Source organism: Coregonus lavaretus (assembly GCF_964263955.1).
Source record: "Coregonus lavaretus genome assembly, chromosome: 5".
NCBI classification, from domain to species: Eukaryota; Metazoa; Chordata; class Actinopteri; order Salmoniformes; family Salmonidae; genus Coregonus; species Coregonus lavaretus.
In genome coordinates this window covers 44,040,766-44,064,006 of record NC_139992.1, presented here as the reverse complement: position 1 = coordinate 44,064,006, position 23,241 = coordinate 44,040,766, and the positions used below count along the sequence as shown (strand labels likewise).

The window sequence follows — 23,241 nt, the reverse complement described above, 5'->3', positions numbered from 1 at the left end:
TGTAGTTGTAAAGGAAAGTCATTATTTCTAAAACCTCATTTGCTGCAAAACATAGGATCCTGTTTCTAATTGCACTTTAATGTACAACCTTACAAAGGTTTATTTAATTGCAATTCATTATGCACCCATTTGCGTAATATCACAGTCTAGTACTTAATTGTTCAGCTTCTATTCATCCTCTCTGTGTGATGATTACCAAATGTCTCTTCCTATCAGAGAATAGACGTCTTGTGTACTGCTCCTAGACATATTTCTCCACAATGTTACAATGAACCTGAACCTTTGTACTGAGACAGAGAGCTTTAAAGGAAAGAGCCTTTAGCGGGTCATGTCCCTGGGCTGGAGCTTGGGCAAGAGGAGCTGGACAGTGGGGGACAGAGACCCAGCCGCCGCCCTCACTGCGTCTCTAATCGCTGCCTCCCATCAGCCACTTCACCCTGGTGAGCCAGACCCTGCCAACTGGAAATATTATGGTTGCCCGGCAACGCCGATGACATCAGCAACCTTCATCATCAGCCGTCCCTCCAACCCCAGGCACTTGGGTCTTAAAATAGCGACACAGATTATTATCAGGCTTCAAAATAGCAGCCATTTTCTCTGTTTTCTTCCTGGATACACAGGGGAAAACGAGCCGGTATTCAGACAGAAATTGATAAAGGGGTGGGGGTCAGAGGATGCTGTGGGTGTCTGACTGAAGTGGATAGATGTGACTGTCTGTGATGTAACAGAAATGGAGACAGAGTGGATACTCTTGATAAGGGAGATAGAGAGGGGAGAGTGAAAGAGAGCGAGAGAGAGAGAGAGAGAGAATGGTGAAACAGGAGAGGCGATGATTGAAACGCAGAATGTATCAGCGAATCAGCTGACAGCGTGTGCGTCTGAGTGCACATGAAAGTATCGAGTGCACAAATCACTTCTACTTTATATCAGTAAAGTCATCTTGCCCACTGTCCCTGCAAAATTACATTTGATTTGGAAAGAAAACAAATAAAAAAACGAATTCAAAGCCAAATTGGTAAATCAGTCAAACTCTGCCTGTAAGCTTGTTTACATAATTGAACATGTCCATTAGGGAACATGAAATCTGCTGTTCATATGAGATCACTGACAAGTTAGACACATTTAGCTGAGACTAATCAGAGGCATAATTTATTAGAAGAGTTTGAAGCGAGCTGTTGATGTGCCGTGTCATTTTCATCAAACAGAATTAAGGAGAACATATTTCTCACACTCTTAATATCGCTCTTCAGTAGACACAACACACATGCAGTGAACGATGAGAAAGAATGCTGTTCAAAATACCTGCCCCTTTGCAAAAACTCATTTACACTTCTTTGAAGGCTGCAGGAGGAAAGGAACACTTATATACATGACTGTACAGAAGCCTCTCTACTCTACTCATATCTACGCAGTCTTTCTGTTTGTCAGTTCATTACAAACAACAAGGCCTCCTACAGTAGTTCCACTGTGAGTTCCTACTGTTTGAAACCCAGGGCCCACAGTAGATGTGAGGAGTTCCCTGGGTGGTCAAGGTGAGGCAGAGACACTGCTCCTGGCTCTCTGTGATGATACAGTTTGCCACACAGCAGTGGTACATAACTACACTAGGTTTGCTCCAGGGTAGAGAGAAGCCCAGGAACTGGCTAGGGACTGCTGCTTTCAAGCTATGATACGTTTCATTTTCTCAGATGGAAGGCAGCCAGCCTTTATAGAGCATGAACGCTTTGGAATACTATTTCACTCTGATTCTAGATCAGTGATCTGACAGACAGCCTCTTCCATTCAGATCATCTTCCACTAACCTCAATACTGACTCTAGATCAGTGGTCTGAAAGTGGTCAGACCACAGAATTATATCTTAATAAGATCTCTAAGGGTCAGACAGCCTCTCTCTGCAGTCTCTTCTAATTCAAATCACCACACGTCGCCCGCCCGTCTGCCTTTAAAATCTCTATCTCTCTGAGCCTCCATTCCTGCTGATATTCATGCCATTGATTTCAGCTTTCCTTTGCTGAATATTACATTGGAAAGAGATTACAGGGCGTGTCGTGGAATGATTTGTGAAAATCAAAGGGTAATTGATGTTGTTCAATTTGTATCCATTCAGCCTGGGAAGGCTCAGCAGTAAAGCCCCTGGATGGAGACTGCCTGATTGCATCTGAAGGACAAATCTTTAGAGGCATCTTACATTCTTTATAAATAACTGTTGATGGAATGCATTCCAAAGGAGTTGTACTTTTTCAAAATATTATTTTGATTTCCGAGAATGTCTTAAACTTAGATGTGAGAACCCACCCAAACGTTTAAAAAGTAACATGTTTGGAATAATACCAATAACTGTGGTTTTTCTTAAAATGTGTTTTTTTCAGTGTTGTTTGGATTACTGCATGAACATTATGCATTAAATGTACAATCTCTCCAGAACCCTAGGCTGCAAGCCAATTTCACCACAATTATGATTTTGCCATCACTGCAGTTCGCCTTCCTCTTCTTGTGAGAAGACAAGACTGGGGCTGATAAATGGGTTTGATGGATCACCTGTCACAGAGCAGTTGAAGCACAGTGTGCTGAAATCTTTAGATGACTTGTGACTTAATTTCATTAAGGAGAAACTTACTGCCACCGCCTGTCAGGTTCTTCCACAGGACTTAATTATGCATGCCTTCTCCCAGAGTCAAAATCAAATCACTGCAGAGGTTTCATTTCTAGCTTTTAGCCCAAAGTTTGGGGCCCATTTCTAAACCTCTGACAGAAACTCGGATGCTATAGAAGGCTTGTGTGACGGTGGAGAACAGAACATGCCTGTAGCTCCCTCATCTCTCACAATAAAACAGACTGCTCGCATTCATTATTGTTCCTTTAACATATTGAGTCTGTCTGAGTTCAGTCTATTCTGTCTCTCACACACACACATACAGAAGTAGGCATGCACACACACACACACACACACACACACACACACACACACACACCAGGGTGAGAGGAGACTTTTGTTATTGTCAGAGACAGACTCCTATACTCTCGAGTGAACAGGTAGATAACTGCAGGCCTTTATTCCCAGTAATGGCTTTGAGCTTAGTGCTGCCGCCAATCACACAGCTTGCAGTGGATGAAGCTCCCTGGTCTGGACTGCACTAGCACCCCAGAGAGAAGCTGGGAAAGTGCCAGGGTTATTGTTCCAACTCTACAGTGAGGGAATAAAGTATTTGATCCCCTGCTGATTTTGTACGTTTGCCCACTGACAAAGACATGATCAGTCTATAATTTTAATGGTAGGTTTATTTGAACAGTGAGAGACAGAATAACAACAAAAAAATCCAGAAAAACTTGTTACAGTGAGGGAAAAAAGTATTTGATCCCCTGCTGATTTTGTACGTTTGCCCACTGACAAAGACATGATCAGTGTATAATTTTAATGGTAGGTTTATTTGAACAGTGAGAGACAGAATAACAACATAAAAATCCAGAAAAACACGTCAAAAATGTTATAAATTGATTTGCATTTTAATGAGGGAAATAAGTATTTGACCCCCTCTCAATCAGAAAGATTTCTGGCTCCCACGTGTCTTTTATACAGGTAACGAGCTGAGATTAGGAGCACACTCTTAAAGGGAGTGCTCCTAATCTCAGCTTGTTACCTGTATAAAAGACACCTGTCCACAGAAGCAATCAATCAATCAGATTCCGAACTCTCCACCATGGCCAAGACCAAAGAGCTCTCCAAGGATGTCAGGGACAAGATTGTAGACCTACACAAGGCTGGAATGGGCTACAAGACCATCGCCAAGCAGCTTGGTGAGAAGGTGACAACAGTTGGTGCGATTATTCGCAAATGGAGAAACCCAAAATAACTGTCAATCTCCCTCTCCCTGGGGCTCCATGCAAGATCTCACCTCGTGGAGTTGCAATGATCATGAGAACGGTGAGGAATCAGCCCAGAACTACACGGGAGGATCTTGTCAATGATCTCAAGGCAGCTGGGACCGTATTCACCAAGAAAACTATTGGTAACACACTACGCCGTGAAGGACTGAAATCCTGCAGCGCCCGCAAGGTCCCCCTGCTCAAGAAAGCACATATACAGGCCCGTCTGAAGTTTGCCAATGAACATCTGAATGATTCAGAGGAGAACTGGGTGAAAGTGTTGTGGTCAGATGAGACTAAAATTGAGCTCTTTGGCATCAACTCAACTCGCCGTATTTGGAGGAGGAGGAATGCTGCCTATGACACCCCCAAGAACACCATCCCCACTGTCAAACATGGAGGTGGAAACATTATGCTTTGGGGGTGTTTTTCTTCTAAGGGGACAGGACAACTTCACCGCATCAAAGGGACAATGGACGGGGCCATGTACTGTCAAATATTGGGTGAGAACCTCCTTCCCTCAGCCAGGGCATTGAAAATGGGTAGTGGATGGGTATTCCAGCATGACAATGACCCCAAAACACACGGCCAAGGCAACAAAGGAGTGGCTCAAAAAGAAGCACATGAAGGTCCTGGAGTGGCCTAGCCAGTCTCCAGACCTTAATCCTATAGAAAATCTGTGGAGGGAGCTGAAGGTTCGAGTTGCCAAACGTCAGCCTCGAAACCTTAATGACTTGGAGAAGATCTGCGAAGAGGAGTGGGACAAAATCCCTCCTGAGATGTGTGCAAACCTGGTGGCCAACTACAAGAAACGTCTGACCTCTGTGATTGCCAACAAGGGTTTTGCCACCACGTACTAAGTCATGTTTTGAAGAGTGGTCAAATACTTATTTCCCTCATTAAAATGCAAATCAACCTTCTATCAGCAGTCTGAGGTTTGACTGAACTTCAGCAAACCATAGGCGGACAGTGTGAAGGAATCCTATCATACCCCCTCAGGTCTAGGACTGACAGAGAGAGCCCCAAGGATATGCTCTGAGAATCAGCCTGTCGTCTCTGATAAACCTCACATCAACACCACAGCTATGGAGAAGAACCACCTCCTAGGAGAGTTAGAGAGCCGGAGAGGAACTGGGCGCAGACACACACACACGGACACACACACACGGACACACACACACAAAGAGAATGGACGAGCTAGACACAAATGACAAGACATCCAGACTGATAAATGTTTCATAAACCCCTGTCCTCTGAGCTCCGTACCGGATAGGCTCTGAGACACTCCTACAGACAGGAAGAGTAGAAGTGGAGACAGTACGGAGACAGCCAGTGGCTTTACACTCATCTGAACTGTGTGTGTGTGTGTGTGCCTGTGTGGCATCTGGGCATTCAGATCACACTGTACCAGCCAACCAGTAGGAGGCAGTCTTTGATCTATCTCCTCGCTTTCTAAACTGTGTGTGTGTGTGAGTGTGTGTGTCAGGGCCACACGCTGGGATGTAAATGTAAATGATGTCGATCACTCATCCCCCTTGGCCCCTCAGAGCAGATTTACACCCTTGCCAAAAAGCCTTACGTAATAATGTCTGTGTGGCGTGCCTGCTAAAACTGCACTCATGACTGATCAGTGAAATATGAGGAGAGTGCAGTCAAAGAGAGGGGTCAATTCCATTTCAAATCGGTTAGCTCTAGTGGAATTAATGGAGGTTCAATTGATCAATTTGACATTTCCTCTGTTTTTCCAGTTCACCAGCTACATTAAATTCATTTTCAGAATCGACTGGAATTGAAATTGAATTGACCTTAACTATGGGGCAAAGCACCATCGATTTCAGGCAAAAACGATGCACTCCTACAGGCTTCCGTATACACTGAGTATACAAAACATTAAGAACACCTGCTCTCTCCATGACATAGACTGACCAGGTGAATCCAGGTGAAAGCTATAATCCCTTATTGATGTCACTTGTTAAATCCACTTCAATCAGTGTAGATGAAAGGGAGGAGACAGGTTAAAGAAGGGTTTTTAAGGCTTGAGACAATTGAGACATGGATTGTTTATGTATGCCATTCAGAGGGTGAATGGGAAAGACAAAATATTTAAGTGCCTTTGAACAGGGTATGGTAGTAGATGCCAGGCGCACCGGTTTGTGTCAAGAACTGCAACGCTGCTGTTTTTTTTTTCCAGGCTCAACAGTTTCCCGTGTGCATCTAAAATGGTCCATCACCCAAAGGACAACCAGCCGACTTGACACAACAGTGGGAAGCATTGGAGTCAATATGGGCCAGCATCCCTGTGGAACGCTTTGGACACCTTGTAGAGTCCATGCCCAGAATAATATAGGCTGTTCTGAGGGCAAAAGGGGGTGCAACTTGGGCTGTTATGGTGACCGCCACACCGGCGGTCACGAGTCATGACGGCAGTCAAATTCCCAGTGACCGTTTAGTCAACGTTGGCACCTTATATAGACAGGTGTGTGCCTTTCCAAATCATGTCCAATCAATTGAATTTACCACAGGTGGACTCCAATCAAGTAGTAGAAACATCTCAAGGATGATCAATGGAAACAGGATGAACCTGAGCTCAATTTCGAGTCTCATAGCAAAGGGTCTGAATACTTATGTAAATGTGATATTTCAAAAAATATTATGGGGTATTGTGTGTATTGATGAGGGGGAAAAACTATTTAATACATTTTAGAATAAGGCTGTAACCTAACAAAATGTGGGAAAAGTCAAGGGGTCTGAATACTTTCAGAATGCACTGTATATTATTTAGTATATGTAAAGACAAGATTCAATCAAGAATAGTGTGATGGGTGACAATTTTAGCCTATCACTTGTGAATTATATCTTATCACTTGTGAATGATGCCCAGCTTAAGGCAAGAAAGAGCACATGCTTTTTTGCAACTTTTTCAAATAATAGTCCCACACCTTATGTAGCCTAGCCCATAGGCCTATATGTTTTGATAAGGTTTGTATCACAACTAAAGTGGGCAAATAACTTTTTTAAGTGAAGCACATTAATCCGCTTTACAACAGGTGTAGAGCCTAACTTGCATACATACGCAGCGCGTGAGTTTCAAGTTTGGGGAAGATAATTTCCACCATAAAAATGCACCATTATAATAAAAGCATTACATGCATAATCACATTTGTGGTCACTTTGAGAATGGTGTTTTCCTGCTAATGGAACATTTGGGCTTATAGCCTACTGCCGTGTGCACATTGCTGCACTTATAATGTGAAGAAATAGCCTAATAGTTTATCAACATTTTAAGCTAAACGTTCTCATCTGTTGCATCAGGCTCATTGCTTAAAACAGTTTTTTTGATGCTAGTGGTTGTATTAATTTGGGATTTATCGCATCCTACAACTGTCCCAGACTATTTTTGGAATATTTATTTCTCGCACACAATAGAATAGGTCAACTTTTGCACTATGGGGATAGTAGATTGACATAGGCTAGTGCCTTTGCTGTTCGTTAGGCCTCCTCATCTTGTTGGCTGACGAAAAGTAAATGTGGACATTTCTTCCAATATCTTCAATATGCGTCTCGGAATTGGATAAGGACGCGCACAGTTGCGTCCCCGATGTGTCTGTCTTCACTTGTAGCAGGTAAGAAAGACCCGATCACGGAGAGCCATGTGAGTGAGAGGTGCTTCGGGAATTATAATTGGCACAACCGCCACTGGCCACAAAAGTAATGGATTTTTTTACAAAGGGGATGCAGCCAGGAAATTCAATGCATTATCAAGTGCTTGTGAAATTGTGAATGAGAGACTAATGAAGTGTGTACAGCCTGAGCAAAAAAACATGCCTTTCATGCAACTTTTTCAAATAATCATTAGTCGCATCATGCAGCCTTAGAATATATAAAAAATCTAAACATATTGCACAACATTTGGATCACAACTAAACCTACATAAATAACTCTAAATTAAGCATATCTGAGTACCTGTTTCTTTGTTAACCACTCAAAACAGAATAGCCGCATGTGCGCACTCCCTCAAATCATTTGGAGTAAATATCCTTTCTATTTTATTCAGCTATGTTCAATTGAATTCTTCATACTATAAAATAATGACATGGAATTCTAAGCAAACCTTGTCTGCTAAATTAACTAGTGTAGCTCACAGCCATATGGCATAGCCAGATCAGGACCTAACATAAGGACAACTCAGAGTATGCTATTCTGTTCTTCTGAAATAGACTACATTTTCTTCATATCATGTTTCTTTAGACCAGTCTAAAATAAATAATGGATTTATTGTGATGGTGTAGGCTATATTACATGGATTTATTAGACTTTTTAAAATGTAGATGTTCCAAAGGTCTGCATCAGTGGCTTGTAGGCTATGTGTGGAAGCCAGGAGATTGGAAATGTGCTTATGTTAATTAACGGTCAATCACTGTGAGAACCGGCAGTTACAGTGGGGGAAAAAAGTATTTAGTCAGCCACCAATTGTGCAAGTTCTCCCACTTAAAAAGATGAGAGGCCTGTAAATTTCATCATAGGTACACGTCAACTATGACAGACAAATTGAGGAAAAAAAATCCAGAAAATCACATTGTAGGATTTTTAATGAATTTATTTGCAAATTATGGTGGAAAATAAGTATTTGGTCACCTACAAACAAGCAAGATTTCTGGCTCTCACAGACCTGTAACTTCTTCTTTAAGAGGCTCCTCTGTCCTCCACTCGTTACCTGTATTAATGGAACCTGTTTGAACTTGTTATCAGTATAAAAGACACCTGTCCACAACCTCAAACAGTCACACTCCAAACTCCACTATGGCCAAGACCAAAGAGCTGTCAAAGGACACCAGAAACAAAATTGTAGACCTGCACCAGGCTGGGAAGACTGAATCTGCAATAGGTAAGCAGCTTGGTTTGAAGAAATCAACTGTGGGAGCAATTATTAGGAAATGGAAGACATACAAGACCACTGATAATCTCCCTCGATCTGGAGCTCCACGCAAGATCTCACCCCGTGGGGTCAAAATGAACACAAACGGTGAGCAAAAATCCCAGAACCACACAGGGGGACCTAGTGAATGACCTGCAGAGAGCTTGGACCAAAGTAACAAAGCCTACCATCAGTAACACACTACGCCGCCAGGGACTCAAATCCTGCAGTGCCAGACGTGTCCCTCTGCTTAAGCCAGTACATGTCCAGGCCCGTCTGAAGTTTGCTAGAGTGCATTTGGATGATCCAGAAGAGGATTGGGAGAATGTCATATGGTCAGATGAAACCAAAATATAACTTTTTGGTAAAAACTCAACTCGTCGTGTTTGGAGGACAAAGAATGCTGAGTTGCATCCAAAGAACACCATACCTACTGTGAAGCATGGGGGTGGAAACATCATGCTTTGGGGCTGTTTTTCTGCAAAGGGACCAGGACGACTGATCCGTGTAAAGGAAAGAATGAATTGGGCCATGTATCGTGAGATTTTGAGTGAAAACCTCCTTCCATCAGCAAGGGCATTGAAGATGGAATGTGGCTGGGTCTTTCAGCATGACAATGATCCCAAACACACCGCCCGGGCAACGAAGGAGTGGCTTCGTAAGAAGCATTTCAAGGTCCTGGAGTGGCCTAGCCAGTCTCCAGATCTCAACCCCATAGAAAATCTTTGGAGGGAGTTGAAAGTCCGTGTTGCCCAGCGACAGCCCCAAAACATCACTGCTCTAGAGGAGATCTGCATGGAGGAATGGGCCAAAATACCAGCAACAGTGTGTGAAAACCTTGTGAAGACTTACAGAAAACGTTTGACCTGTGTCATTGCCAACAAAGGGTATATAACAAAGTATTGAGAAACTTTTGTTATTGACCAAATACTTATTTTTCCACCATAATTTGCAAATAAATTCATTAAAAATCCTACAATGTGATTTTATGGAGAAAAAAAATTCTCATTTTGTCTGTCATAGTTGACGTGTACCTATGATGAAAATTACAGGCCTCTCTCATCTTTTTAAGTGGGAGAACTTGCACAATTGGTGGCTGACTAAATACTTTTTTCCCCCACTGTATTTGCTTGACAATCACCGGCTGACAAAATGTCATGACTGCCACAGCCTAGGTGCAACTCAATATTAGGAAGGTGTTCCTAATGGTTGGTATACTCAGTGTATATATAGGCTTTTGAGAAAACCAAAGCAACCTAATGGTCATCTGAAAAGACAAAGGAAGACTCATACTGTATATTGTATCAACTGGAGTTGTTGCACTGTGGCACCTTGGCTCATGATAACTAACATTACAGTGGATGACACAGTAAAACACCAAAAGCCCCGTTTTGAGTGGTAACTTCTGTGGGTTACTGCTGCTGAGTTAACAACACCCACATCCAGGGAGGTCTGGGAGAGAAAGAGCCATCTCCCCAAACAGGCTAATCTGGGCTGAGATCCAAGACAGTGTTAGGTGGATCCTCTCTCACTCTCACCCGTACATTCTCAAGGTCCATGTCTTTTCAACAGGGTATTGATTCTATATTTAACAGAGATATGTCTTCTCTTCCCGATCGATTCTCTGTCAGGCGTGCAGAATAATAAATAAAAAACGTACAAGGCATCCAATGCCTTTCTCGTGCCGCCTTCTCTACCACATTTATCACCGTTTCGTGGGACAGGGGGTAATCGAGCCGCGCGATGGCTCGCTACCTGGAACATGGGCTGGAATCACCCACCAAGTGACTAATAGCGTCTTAGCGACTCTAAAGTCATCAGAATGTGACAGGGGAAACAGGGTGAAATGATGCAGGATAGCCCTGCACTCAAGACCCCAATTACACATCACCAATATAGACAACAGTGATGATGGATGATTGGTCAATTGGGAGGTATTATATACAAAATAAATCACACACACCAACAAGAAGAACTTCCCCTCCTTATCCATTGTAAAGCTACTAGACCATAGCATATGGTCTATGAATTATGAACTGCTTTGAAATTACTAGTATTAATGAGGTTAGATTGAGAAGCTGATTAAGTTAATTGGGTGGATGTGGGAGCATAGTGAAAGCCTTAGGGCGCTCTAGGACCAGAGAAGAGCAGCCCCAAATCATTGTGGGCTAATTCTTCTTCTTAGCACGGCACTTAGTGAAAGAAATGCCCTTTCCTCTGGGGTTCCGTACACAGAATAAGTGTGAAGGATGAATTAAATCGGAAGCATAGTCCATGCACTTCATCCCTGCAGGGGGCTTTCAAGGAATAGTTATACTGTGGAGATATGGCAATTCTTTACACCTTCTCAAGGCCAAATTAATGTCAATGGGCTGATCAAATACTACCAAGACCGCAATAACAATTCACTCACATTGACAATTTCAGAGTACACCCCTAAAATAGACTAAAACTATAATAGATGTAAATTCTCAAAAGGTGTTCAGAGAATAGGGTCCTGCATTTATAATTTGTTACAACTATTCTGTCATTCTGAGCCTTTAAATGAGATATAGGGGAGATGTTGGGTCAGATGTAGTACCATAGCCGGTATCAAGAAAACTACCCATCGTCCTAGTGTAACATGGAGTGTCCATTGTGAGGTTCCAGTCGCTAATGAAAGTCTTACCAGTCTGCCACCAGTGGTCCAGTACAGGCACACCAAAGCTCCTTTTGGCCCAGTTCAGAGTCTCCACGTCACAGCGCTCTCCAGCCAAGAAAAGGCTCTTCAATCTGGAGGAGCAGAGAGAACAGTCAAGCTCTATAGGCCAGTACAGTGTAACAGAGTAGTGGTAGATCTATAATTAAGCAATAAGGCCCGAGGGGGAGTGGTATATGACCAATATACCATGGCTAAGGGCTGTTCTTAGCACGACGCAACGCGGAGTGCCTGGATACAGCCCTTAGCCATGGTATATTGGCCATATACCACAAACCCCAGAGGTGCCTTACTGCTATTATAAACTGGTTACCAACGTAATTAGAACAGTAAAAATAAATGGTTTGTCATACCCATGGTATATGGTCTACAGCTTCAGCCAATCAGCATTCACAGCTCGAATCACCCAAACAATATAACAGCCAAGGAATGTTACAATTTTCTTAACACAACAATGATTCCCTACCAGTGTTTCCCTTTAAGTGTTTTCAAGTAATCTAAAAGTGAGTTGCGCCAGTGGCAGGGTGAATAGAACAATAAGATAGAGTTTTCCCATTAGACTATAATTGCCTTACGAGTCTCAGACAAACTTGCACAAAAACATGTACACAAAACAGCTCATATTGTTTCTGTTGATCTGAGTAAGTAAAAATCCCCCTCTAGCTGTGGTTATACAGATAAAGCCATGCTAATCTTCACTCAGGGACCTTGACATGGTCTGATTAAGCAGAGAAGACTTCACTTGCTGCCAAAGTGTCTGAGGCCATACAGTTTCCATGGCCTCGTGCCACACATAACAACTCAAGGAATTCTAATTCGCATAGGCCTCAGAGGAGGCTGGTGGGAGGAGCTATATGAGGATGGGCTCATTGTAATGGCTGGAATGGAATCAATGGAACAGTATCAAACATATGGAAACCACATGTTTGACTCCGTTCCATGCTGTACATTCCATTCCAGTCATTACAATGAGCCTGTCCTCCTATAGCTTCTCCCACCATCCTCCTCTGATTGGTCTGTTATCTGGGTCAGGGTGAGGGTATTGGTGTAATCTGAATGAGAATGGGTAGAGGAAGCAGGGTCACAGATCTCTACATAACATCCAGAGAATCACTCTGCTGCTCTTCGCTCCGTATTCTACACAGCATGCCAATTTAAATTTAAATCTCACCAGTGTCACCTTGCCCTGAGTTCCCTGCTTCTACTCTGGAACAATCTGACCACAGATGTTGGGAGAGGAGGGGGGAGACAGGCAGCCTTGGATGGTTGGATCTGTGTGTAATTCATGCAAGTGGGTGGGTGAAGGCCTAGCACATTTCTCCATATCTTTACAGGCCCAGATTCAGCCTTGGACAGGCAACAATAGTCCCACAGTACTATACCTAACATAGTCCCACTGGGGAAGTTTGTGTCTCATTAACAACAATGAGTGGAAACATTCGCCCCCATAATTGCGTTTAGTGTGCATGTGCTTGTGTGTATGTGTGTGTGCTTGTGTATGTGTGTGGCTGCGTATGTGCAATGAGAATGTATATCAACCGCACATATATTCCTTGAAAGATGGCACATGATATCCCAGGTACTGCATGATATAAATCCTGCAAATGTTAAGCAAACAGGCAGAGTGAGTCACAAGCCAGAAGTCAGTGAGCCAAGCTTCCTGGTGCTACAAGCTGGAAAATGTTATTGACTGAAGTCATGAACTTTGTCATCCATTTAAGTAAGAGTCTGCTCTGTCTGTGAGCTTTGAGTTAGTGCTCCGGGCTATGTTAATAAGGTCTATGAAATGGTGCTTGCTCCATGGTGCTGTGATTGTTCCTCTGGGTGGGTTGAACAGTACAGCTAGACGCTGCTCCTACTCCAAAGGGGTGACGAGTAAAATTGCTCAAGCTCGCTGATAATGCTCCAAGGCCATTACAGTGCAGAACCATTCCACGGAAGCAGCTCATGTGTCGTAATAACAATAGTCATCGTGAAGTACCAAGAGTGGATGAAATACTGGCCTGAAAATGGCAATTTTGTGGTTTTGGCATGTCTGCACCTTGCAACACTTGGAAAGTGCTACACAGGCAAATCTGACTTTCTGAAAAGCAGCACATAGGAAAGTGCATTCATAATGGCTTTGTGGTGCTGGAAGAGGCAAGCACTCTGGCCATGCCCTTCCAGTGCCTTCTTCTTCTTCTTCTTCTTTGTTTTTTGGGAGAATCGCAACCAACTGACAGGTGCATACACCGCTACCTACTGTACTGGACCTATTTATCCTCCCAACGCCTTTCCGGCACCTTCCCTGTTGGGAGGCTAATGGAGCCCAGCTGAGGATAATAAGTCAATCAAGTGTGTGATTGGCTGGACAATCAGTCCCAACAGTTGATTAGGCTGCTGCTGCTCACACTCGAGGGAGATGACTGGAGACAGCAGCAAACAGGTTGGGGCTGAAAGACGCTCGGTTTAAGATAACCTTTGTTATTTGAAGCTATACTTTAAATTTCTTATTTGTAAGCATTTCTGTTGGTAAGTGATGTAATAAAGCCTAATTTCTGTTGGTAAATTGTGTAATATAAAGTTTGAAGTGTTGACTCTACCTCACTGACCCTCTGTATCCGGAGACCCTATTAGCTCTGGCCCATGGCAGTGGCTTCTCCCCAGGCTGTGTCACAGGCGGCAATAATTACTATGGGCTCTGTGGTATATTTTAGCACAGGAATTGGTGCAATTAGCTACGCATGTGGCGTAACTGAGCTAGGAGCTGAGAAGAGGCTACTGCAGTGAGCTTATCAGAGAGAGAGAGCGAGAGTGATGAATATTTCATATGCTATCCACCCCTGGGCTACGGCACCCACATCATATTACTACTGAACTGTCTATGGCCTACTGATAGTGGTGCAATAAACACTGAGGAGATACCAGCAACAACCAGTTCATAGGAGCAACCATTCACACGTGAATTAAGGCAAGAGTCCTTTGAGGAACATTTGAGTGTCTTAATAGTTAATGATGTGTTCTCAAAACGCTTGCCTTTCAAACTACAAGTTTATAATCAATTCATGAGAAAGAGGGGAAATAGAGTTTACGTTTTAATTGACATTAATTGCTATTGTATTCAACTTAATGGACTGCGTTCTTTTTACATTCACTGAGAACATCCAATTTCCTGAGCTGTCAAATAATAATATAATAATAATATGCCATTTAGCAGTCGATTTTATCCAAAGTGACTTACAGTCATGTGTGCATACATTTTTACGTATGGGTGGTCCCGGGGATCGAACCCACTACCCTGGGTTGGATCCCCGTAATAACACGTTTAGTGTCTGCTGCTTCCTGCCCCAGACTGTTAATGCTGCTACCGGTTTGGTAGTAGAGGAGTGAGAAGAATACATTTGATGGTTGTCCATTTTGTCTCCAGGCAAGGAAACACAAAGGTCAACCGGATATTCAACTACTGTCTGAGTCTGTCTGGATTCTAGAAACAAACTATATTTCATTGCTGTTGTGTTTGTGCCTCAATTCTCTCTCAGTGAATTGCAGTAGTCTTTCACTAACCTGCTCCCTCTGGGAGAAAGACAGTCATGGAAAGATGTTGCATGGCACATGACTAAACCAACAACTGAAGCATAGTCCATCATAACAACTAGTAGAAAGAATGTCATGTTAAAGTCCAGGGAAAACAATGACTTCAATCCCTTTGGGATTTGTGTCTCAGGTCTGGCTGGAGCAGTCGAGGCAAAACACTGTTCACAAACAGCACACAAAATACCTTCAAATTCCCCACATACAGATGATTAAATGGCAAACTATAACCAAAGGTCAAAGACCCCTGCTTTATGACTGCGTGCAACAGGTGTGGGGAAAAAGCTAAATAAGTGGAGTTACCACCACTTCCCCTCTATTTTCACATTATACCTGCTCGACTGTGATATTGTTTCAAAATATTAAGGAACCAAAACTGTATTTTCAACAGATTTATTATCAATATAAATTATGACATTTCCCATGGGGATAACAATCACTTCAGTCCCTGGAACCAGGCACCATCAAAGATGGCGTTGCCTGGGGCTCTCTACAGCACTCAGTGATTCCCTGTGTGTTTAGCAGCGTGGCAGCAGCACAGAATGATTTAATAGGAATGAATGCCTTGCCGCTGTGTTTTATCCATCCTGATTAAACCTCAATCAGGTCTAAATGAGAACACAGGTCCTGAGTGATGAGCCTGGGCATGGCAGGGACACTGCTCCAGCAGATGGACAGAGACTAACAAGAGAGTGGGCAGGCAGCGCCAAAACCTTCACCCAGTGGGGGACAACACTGGATATGGATGAAAGGTATCCAGTCCCTGGACGTTAATAGGAAAACACTCCTTTATTGGGAATGAAGGGTAGGCCTACTTCAAGTGGGCAGAAAAGGTACAAAACAGAGCTGGCCATGACAGTTGTTGAATGGTCCATCTCTGCAGTGTTATGTCAGTACGTGGGGATTGGGTGGTGAGTGTACCTGGTGAGTGGGTACTGAGCCCCCATGGCAGCCTGGGTGTCCTGCTGGCGGATGGCTCGGATGGCAGTGGGCGCGGTGAACATGGAGGAACAACCATGCTCTGACAGGACGCGGAAGAACGCCCCGGCATCCGGCGTCCCAACAGGCTTGCCCTGCAGAGAGAGAGAGAGAGAGAGATCTGTTACAAACCCAAACAGCCTGAGGACATAAGCTTACATGAACACACCAATTGGGTATTGAAGTGTAGCGGTACATTCAGAGCAAGCTGTTTTTACAAAAGCTTGCGGTAGTAATGACACAGCCAGCCAACTATCACGCAGAAGAACAGTACTAAGGTCATAAAGTTTTGTTCCTATTGGAAAGAGTGGAAGGCGAGTGAGCAGTCCTACGCAGTGAAAAGTGACGTTCCACTACATTAACACTTTCACTCTGCAAACAGAATGAAGAGACAAAATTATATTTGGAGCCCAGCCTTGCAGACAGATGGGCTGAAACTGATGAATAGAAACAAGATTACTCTATTGAGAAAGTATTGTGCACCAACAAAAGTCGTAGTGAGGAAGAGCCCATGGGCGAGTGGAACCGATATTAATTCTCTAAAGGTTCAGTCGGCGAGGTGGCTACAGTAAGTAGAGAGAGAGGTGTGTGTGAGAGAGAGAGAGAGAAAGGGCCAGATTAAAATGAGCTGGGAAAACAACAACAGACCCGAGGGCCTTGTGAATATTTGTGACGGTGTATTGATCAGTGAGAGGACAGAAGGTCTTGTGTGGAGCAGGTTAGACAGGAGCAGTGCATTCCACAAGACAAACGCAGCCACGGACAACAGGCTCTGGTTAAAGCCTGGCTGATGAATTCAACCACCCCCACCAATCCTACAACAGCCACAGAGACCAAAAGGCTAATGAGGCGGATAGCATCCATGTGCAGTCCTACCTCCCCACCCCTCTCTCACAACCCCTGGGGTCATTTACCCAGGGCACAAACACAGCAGAATCACCAGCAGCTCTTCATACAAATCACTTCCACAAACCAACCTAACTGGGCCTTTCAAGCCAGTGAATATTGGTTTAATGAGGCCGGGGTAAATTTGCAATGATGATCATGCGCATGAATATCAAGAGGCCGGTCATCTGAAACCACATATAATCATGCGTCATTAGGAGTCCATTTTTCTTGCGCTCATTATCGTTAAATACAGTGATCTGTGAGGCATTTGGAATCACTGAGTGAAAGGGACAAGACCTTGAGAAAGTTGAGTTTGCTTGTTTTTCTGGAGTCAATTGACCAATAGCGACCCGTTCACGTCATTATAGTAGGCCTACTGTAGGCTACGGTACATACCTCGTATAGAATGGTGGTGTTGCCGTGGAGAAGAGGGGCATAGCAAATGTAGGAGTGGCCCACTACCCAGCCCAGGTCAGACGCTGCCCACCATACCTAGCAGTGTAGGCAGAGAAAGATGAGAGAATGCATACTGTACTATGTTTGTGCATGCATATGGTATATGTTCTGTAATACAATAATAAAGAACACATGAGATGTTTCACATTGACTTACTTCACCAGGCTTGAGGGCATAAATGTTTGCCATGGTCCACGTCAACATCACAGCGTACCCAGCAGTGTCCCTAACAACGCCCTGAGGGGGAGACGTAGAAAAGAGGCGAATGTTGATGCAAGACGAATGCAACAAGCTCTCAACAGGTTTAGTTTTTTATTTTACATCAAACCCTTGTATAAATCACCTCTGGAAAAAAAACTTTTTCAAGGCAACTATTTTGTCAGGCCATCTTTGCTATGTTTTTGAACATGTATGGTAATATAACCTGTAGGAGTTCAGCTGTGTCCTCCATAGATCTCACTGGTGACTATGAGTCTGAGAGAACAGCAGGCTATAATGGAGGACCTCGCCAGCGGGTGGATATTTCATATTACCTGGGTGCCAAAGACAAAGGGAGCTATCTGGAGCTGTGTTTTTCCAATTTAGAGACGCCTCTGGGCAATTTTTCAACCTCCTGCATGGTTCACCTCATATTCAGTACTACCGTTTCTGGTTTAAACACCGTCTCATCTATCTCATGGTGGTAAAGTTTAGAATGAACTGTAATCACATTTGCAGAGCCATAGAAAGTCTACTGCATCATATGATACTCATCTCTTGCATTAAACTGTGAAATTGACTGGTTTCCTTGTGATAAAAGTCATCAGACCCCACTGAGCAAAAACTGGTTGAATCAACGTTGTTTCCATGTCATTTTAACCAAAAATGCAATATGATGATGTTGAATCAAAATGGAAAACAGATTCGATTTGAAAAAAGTAATCAATGTAAGGGAATTTCTTATGTTTATTCACCCAACTTTTAACCTAAATCCAATGACATGGTGACATTTTTTGTTGATTTCATGTTGATTTCACGTTAGTTGACAACTCAACCAAATGTAAATCAAACCTAGACGTTGAACTGATGTCTGTTCCCGGTGGGACTTTACACTCCTTCCAGTAATGAACATGTGTTGTGTCTAGTCAGAGTGGTTTACCTTAGGAGTGCCGGTGGTCCCAGACGTGTAGAGGACGTATAGAGGATGGCTGGCAGGGAGAGACACACAGTCATGAGGACGTGCAGTGGACATCTCCTCCTCCCAGTCCAGACTGAGGTCAGGATGCATGGACACCTTCTCCTGTTGCAGACAATCAACCAGAAGAGATGCATTCATTTCCATGACATATTCAAGAGAGACACATTCAATCATTTTTACCATGTGGACATAAAAGACAGATTAAAACAGAGCCATTAGTTGTGCACAAATCAACAAGTGCCTTTTCATAGTGATTACTAGAGTGGTTTAAGATTCATAAGAGGGGCAATATACCGACCTCAACAAAATAAAGGGGGGGCTCACTATTCTTCAACAGGGGAGGTGTAGTGATTTGCTCAGACAGTTTCCATGACAACACACAACATATCACCTTAAAAGTATTCTCCCTGTGTTGCATAATCAAAAATAGCTACTAGGGTAATTGAGCATAAAGGTAACGCAGCAGCACTCACGGTCTGGGTGCAAAGCCCCAGACATTCTGATACATTCCAAACATAAGTGGTACTAATAAAATAGACGTGAAAGATTACCTGAGGAGAGTGATTGCAATACCTGGCAAAGCATTTTTAGAATGATTTCCTTGAGCACAGATTCGGCTGTTTTTATGTACGAGTTGAGAAGAAACTCATTTCAGTTTGCTGGAGTGCCAACACATTAATGTAAATGGCTGCTGGCTGTTTTGGAGGAAATGGACTGTCTTTTATTCTACCGGTTCAGCCTGGTTTCACTCTGACCCTGTGCCAAACTCCCCACCACGGCCTGGTACCCATCTCAGCGTTGCATGATTCAGTCCCACAGCGGGGGGAAAAAACACACACATTTGCATTTTCATTCACTGAGCATTGACTCACACACCTCATGTGCACCGGTTCTCTCTCCCACCTTTGTTTCAACAGGCTGTTTAGGAGCGACAGATCTGCCGAACCATCCATAACTCCATACAAACTCACGGCTGAAATAATCTGATTTATATACACTGGAATCGGATTCGTGGTCTATTCAGGAAGTAATAGCATTACGTAACCGCTAGAGAGGATAATGTAAAACTATTGCATGTCAACAGAGCTATTGTCTTTGGGAAATGACAGGCATCTCTCTGAGAGAGTTGACGTTAGTGAGTTAGGCCTTACCACAGCATAACATAGAACAGTATTCTATCTCTATGGGCCTCACCATGTTGGGCCGGTTGTAGATGAGGACCTTGGAGGGATTGTGAGAGCTGAGCTCCAGGGCTTTCTCTACCAGGGGGATATACTCCACTCTCCTGCCAGGCTCAATGCCAAAGGAGGCCGTCACTATCATCTTGGGCTGAAAGACACGGCATTCACACAGTGTGTTAGTGGTGCCTCTTAAAAAATAACAAACGAAACAAGACCTAAGAGATGTGATACAACACAGTTTAACAAATGCATTAGTCTGAAATGTACTTTAGAACATTCTGAAAGGCCATGTTCTGATTATGTAATGTACTGTAAGTCAATATGACCGATTTTACCTCTCAATTACTATTTGCACACTAATCAAATGTAATAAGGGATCTGGAATTACTGTCTCATTCAACATAGAATGAGTGTCTCTAATATTTCATTCATTCTAATACAATATAAAACAGGCTAATCAATTCTACCCAGCCATGGTGGAGGTGCTCCTCTCTGAATGTTGTATACTGTAGGCATAGAACTTAAACGGCTTTAAGGTCTGGCTTATATAGCTTAAAAGGATTTCAGTATATCCAATTCAGCGTTAGAGTCGCATACTGGCTAATATCCCTGCTGCTTTGATGAAATTCCTCCAACAAAATACTTCACTTGGCTTCAGTGAGACCTTTATCTACTGTAATATTACTATCTATGTGACTGTGAAAGTGGACCATCAACTCTTCTATAAAGGGTCCTATAAATGTGGCATGTACATTTCACACTTAACCATTCAACCATTAAACAGATCTGACAGTGGAGACAATCCTAAATATATTTTGGGTGCACGGTCCATTTAAAACTAAATTGACATGTTTAGTATTATGTTGAAACTGTTGCATTTCACTGATGTAGCAAAATACGAAGGAATCCCAGCACATCAAACTAAAAAGACACAATGTGAAGCTATGATGGTAGGCTGACCTTGGCATGGTCAATGCGGACAGACAGCTCCTTGGAGGCGAATCCCCCAAAAATGAGGCTGTGGGGGGCTCCGATCCTGGCACAGGCTAGCATGGTGAACATGGCCTGGGGCACCATGGGCATGTAGATGACCACCAGGTCGCCCTTCCACACCCCGTGTTTCACCAGGACCCCAGCCAGCCTGGACACCTGGGCAGAGAGGAGGGGAAGGGGTTACATTCTAATTAAATATCTACAGTGTGAAAAGTTTTGTTAAGATTATTACCTGTTCCTGTAGTTCTCTAAAAGTGATTATCTGCTTAGTTCCAGTCACTGGGCTGTCATAAATGATGGCCGGTTGATCTCCCCGTCCACTCTCGACATGGCGATCCACTGCATTATGGCAAACATTCAACTTCCCCCCACCAAACCTTACACAGAGAAAACCCAACATTAGAGACAGCATATTGTCATTAAATAACTACTGTAATACGTTCACTATAGATGTATCAATGTTATGAAATAACAAAGATAACAGTAAGCACAGTAGCTAGGTCTACATTTAGAGAACGTGTATGATAAGATAAGGGCTGAACAGACAAAAATGTCGGTTTTTCCTGCAACGTACAGGATCTGTCTACAACGCCAGATATTTTGATGAAATGGGAGTCTCAACTCATTATGAGCTCTGTTGAGGTACTGAGGTGCTGAGACAAGCAGATGGTGTCTGGGTTCCTGTTGTTTTAATTATGCACCCACACAGAAAGATGAGACATCATGCACAGTTGCTCACTAGCCACGCCTTGATTCTAACACTATTACAACACTGAGGTCAATCTAGAGAGCATAGGGGATATTTACCATGCAGAATTAAAGGTTAATCTTGTGTGGTCTGCCATCAAATACTTCGGACGGCTATGCATGGTTTAATAATGTGACCTTGGTGCACACAATTAATTCTGACCATTAAAAAATATCTAATGATTAAGTACAAGTGCATGATATTTCACTATTGGATAGTCATAGACTAACTGTATGTACAGTGTACCTAAACCTATCGTCCAAACATCTAACGCTTTCAAGTAGTAGGATAAATTGTATAGCGCCAATGTGGTAGGTGGCGGTAGTGCACAGAACACGTCATGTGCAAGGCGTCAACGCCACTCCTTCAATATATTTTTGACGAAAATGAAAACGTTTCAGTTTGTCACTTTCACAAGGTTGGAGTAATAACATTGGCTCGAATCTACTTTGTGCCTTAAGATTTCGAGAAAATTAACAACTAAGGAAGATTTTTTCAGTTATCTCATTTACATCTCAAACCCCGGCCTGGTCAGTTTTGCAAGCGTTCCCGGAAGTCTCGCATTGTTGCGCCTATAGGTTTAGAAACTCTTGACAGTGAATTCTACATTGCACTGAAATGAATTGCCGTAGAAAATGACATGCAGGACAATTCCCATGTAATTAATAGTAGCCTACTTGCACTGCCAGTGAATGCAGTTACTTTACCAGTGGTTGTAATATGACTAGTATTTACCATTATGCAACAAACCCGTATTTGCCGTTCACCTCATTGGTATTGATGCACTTAAACGAATCAAGTAAGTAGTTACCACTTTGGAAATATGGCATCCCCATTGTCCAGTGTTCGGCTCCATGGCTCAAACCAGGTGACATTCTGTGCTGCTTCACTCCAAAACGTTTCAGGGTCATCCCTCGCTGTTCTGAAAGCTTCGTCGTATATGTTGTTGTTTGTTGAGTATGTTCTGTTACATTGTTGCGCGAAATAACGGTTACATTGTTGCTTGTTAGTTGTTGACAAAGATGAGAGAACTCTCCACTCACGCTGCGCAGTCGCTGTCCAGGAATTATAGAAATTGAACGGTCCCAACGTTAGCCTTCTCTCGCTCCGGGTATTTGGAATGGCAAGGAAAGTGCAATAACCTTTACAAGCAATACCATTGTCTGGTCTGACATTTGCGATAATTACATTTTTAAAAGTCATACTAAATATTGTTGGCCGAAAAAGACTCATCTCTGAAGTGTTGGTAAACGAGGCAACTGAATGTGTTTCGCTCTTTAAATCTAGTTTAGAGGTGTGCTGCCAAAGACGAAAGAGGGAACCCTTGATCTCATCCGCAGATTTCTCCAGGTGTTTCTGTTCTTCAGACTCTATAGTGGCTACAGTGCCAACACTTAGAGGGAAATGCAATAGTCTCAAGGTACGCGAACTATGAACTGGATGTCGAAAGTTGAGTCAGGGGGAGTGCTTTTCTCAAGAGTAGTCAATCTTGGCACGATTCCCTTCAGATTAGTAGTGAGTGCTTGCACAAGAGAACATGCATGCACTTCTTGTTGATTTTGTCGATTTAAGAACTAGATAATAATCTAGACCAGAATGTGTTTTTGAGTCCACTGAATGGGTGAGATTTAAGACAACTCCTGCAAGTTGCTACTATGCCCAGAGAACTAATAATTTAAATACGTTTTTCCATCAATTCTTAGCCTACTAATAATTTATTTGGTACATTTAAGCAGCTACAACAACAGATTCTCAGCTAACTTCCTGTATTTC

General features: G+C 43.1%; 1 protein-coding gene across 1 annotated transcript in view; it reads right to left on the bottom strand.

Annotated features, from left to right (window-relative positions):
• LOC311130088 (acyl-CoA synthetase short-chain family member 3, mitochondrial-like) overlaps positions 1–22,922 on the bottom strand; it is a 39,010-nt gene extending 16,088 nt beyond the window's left edge. The window contains exons 1-9 of the mRNA XM_084162751.1: positions 22,280–22,922; positions 20,953–21,097; positions 20,688–20,876; positions 19,741–19,875; positions 18,508–18,648; positions 17,526–17,606; positions 17,310–17,405; positions 15,969–16,120; positions 11,448–11,551 (exon numbers count right to left, since the gene is read on the bottom strand). Of these exons, the coding sequence (XP_084018877.1) occupies positions 11,448–11,551; positions 15,969–16,120; positions 17,310–17,405; positions 17,526–17,606; positions 18,508–18,648; positions 19,741–19,875; positions 20,688–20,876; positions 20,953–21,097; positions 22,280–22,701 (1,465 nt within the window). The 5' untranslated portion in view covers positions 22,702–22,922. The remainder of the gene's footprint in view (positions 1–11,447; positions 11,552–15,968; positions 16,121–17,309; positions 17,406–17,525; positions 17,607–18,507; positions 18,649–19,740; positions 19,876–20,687; positions 20,877–20,952; positions 21,098–22,279) is intronic.
• Positions 22,923–23,241: the final 319 nt, after the last annotated feature.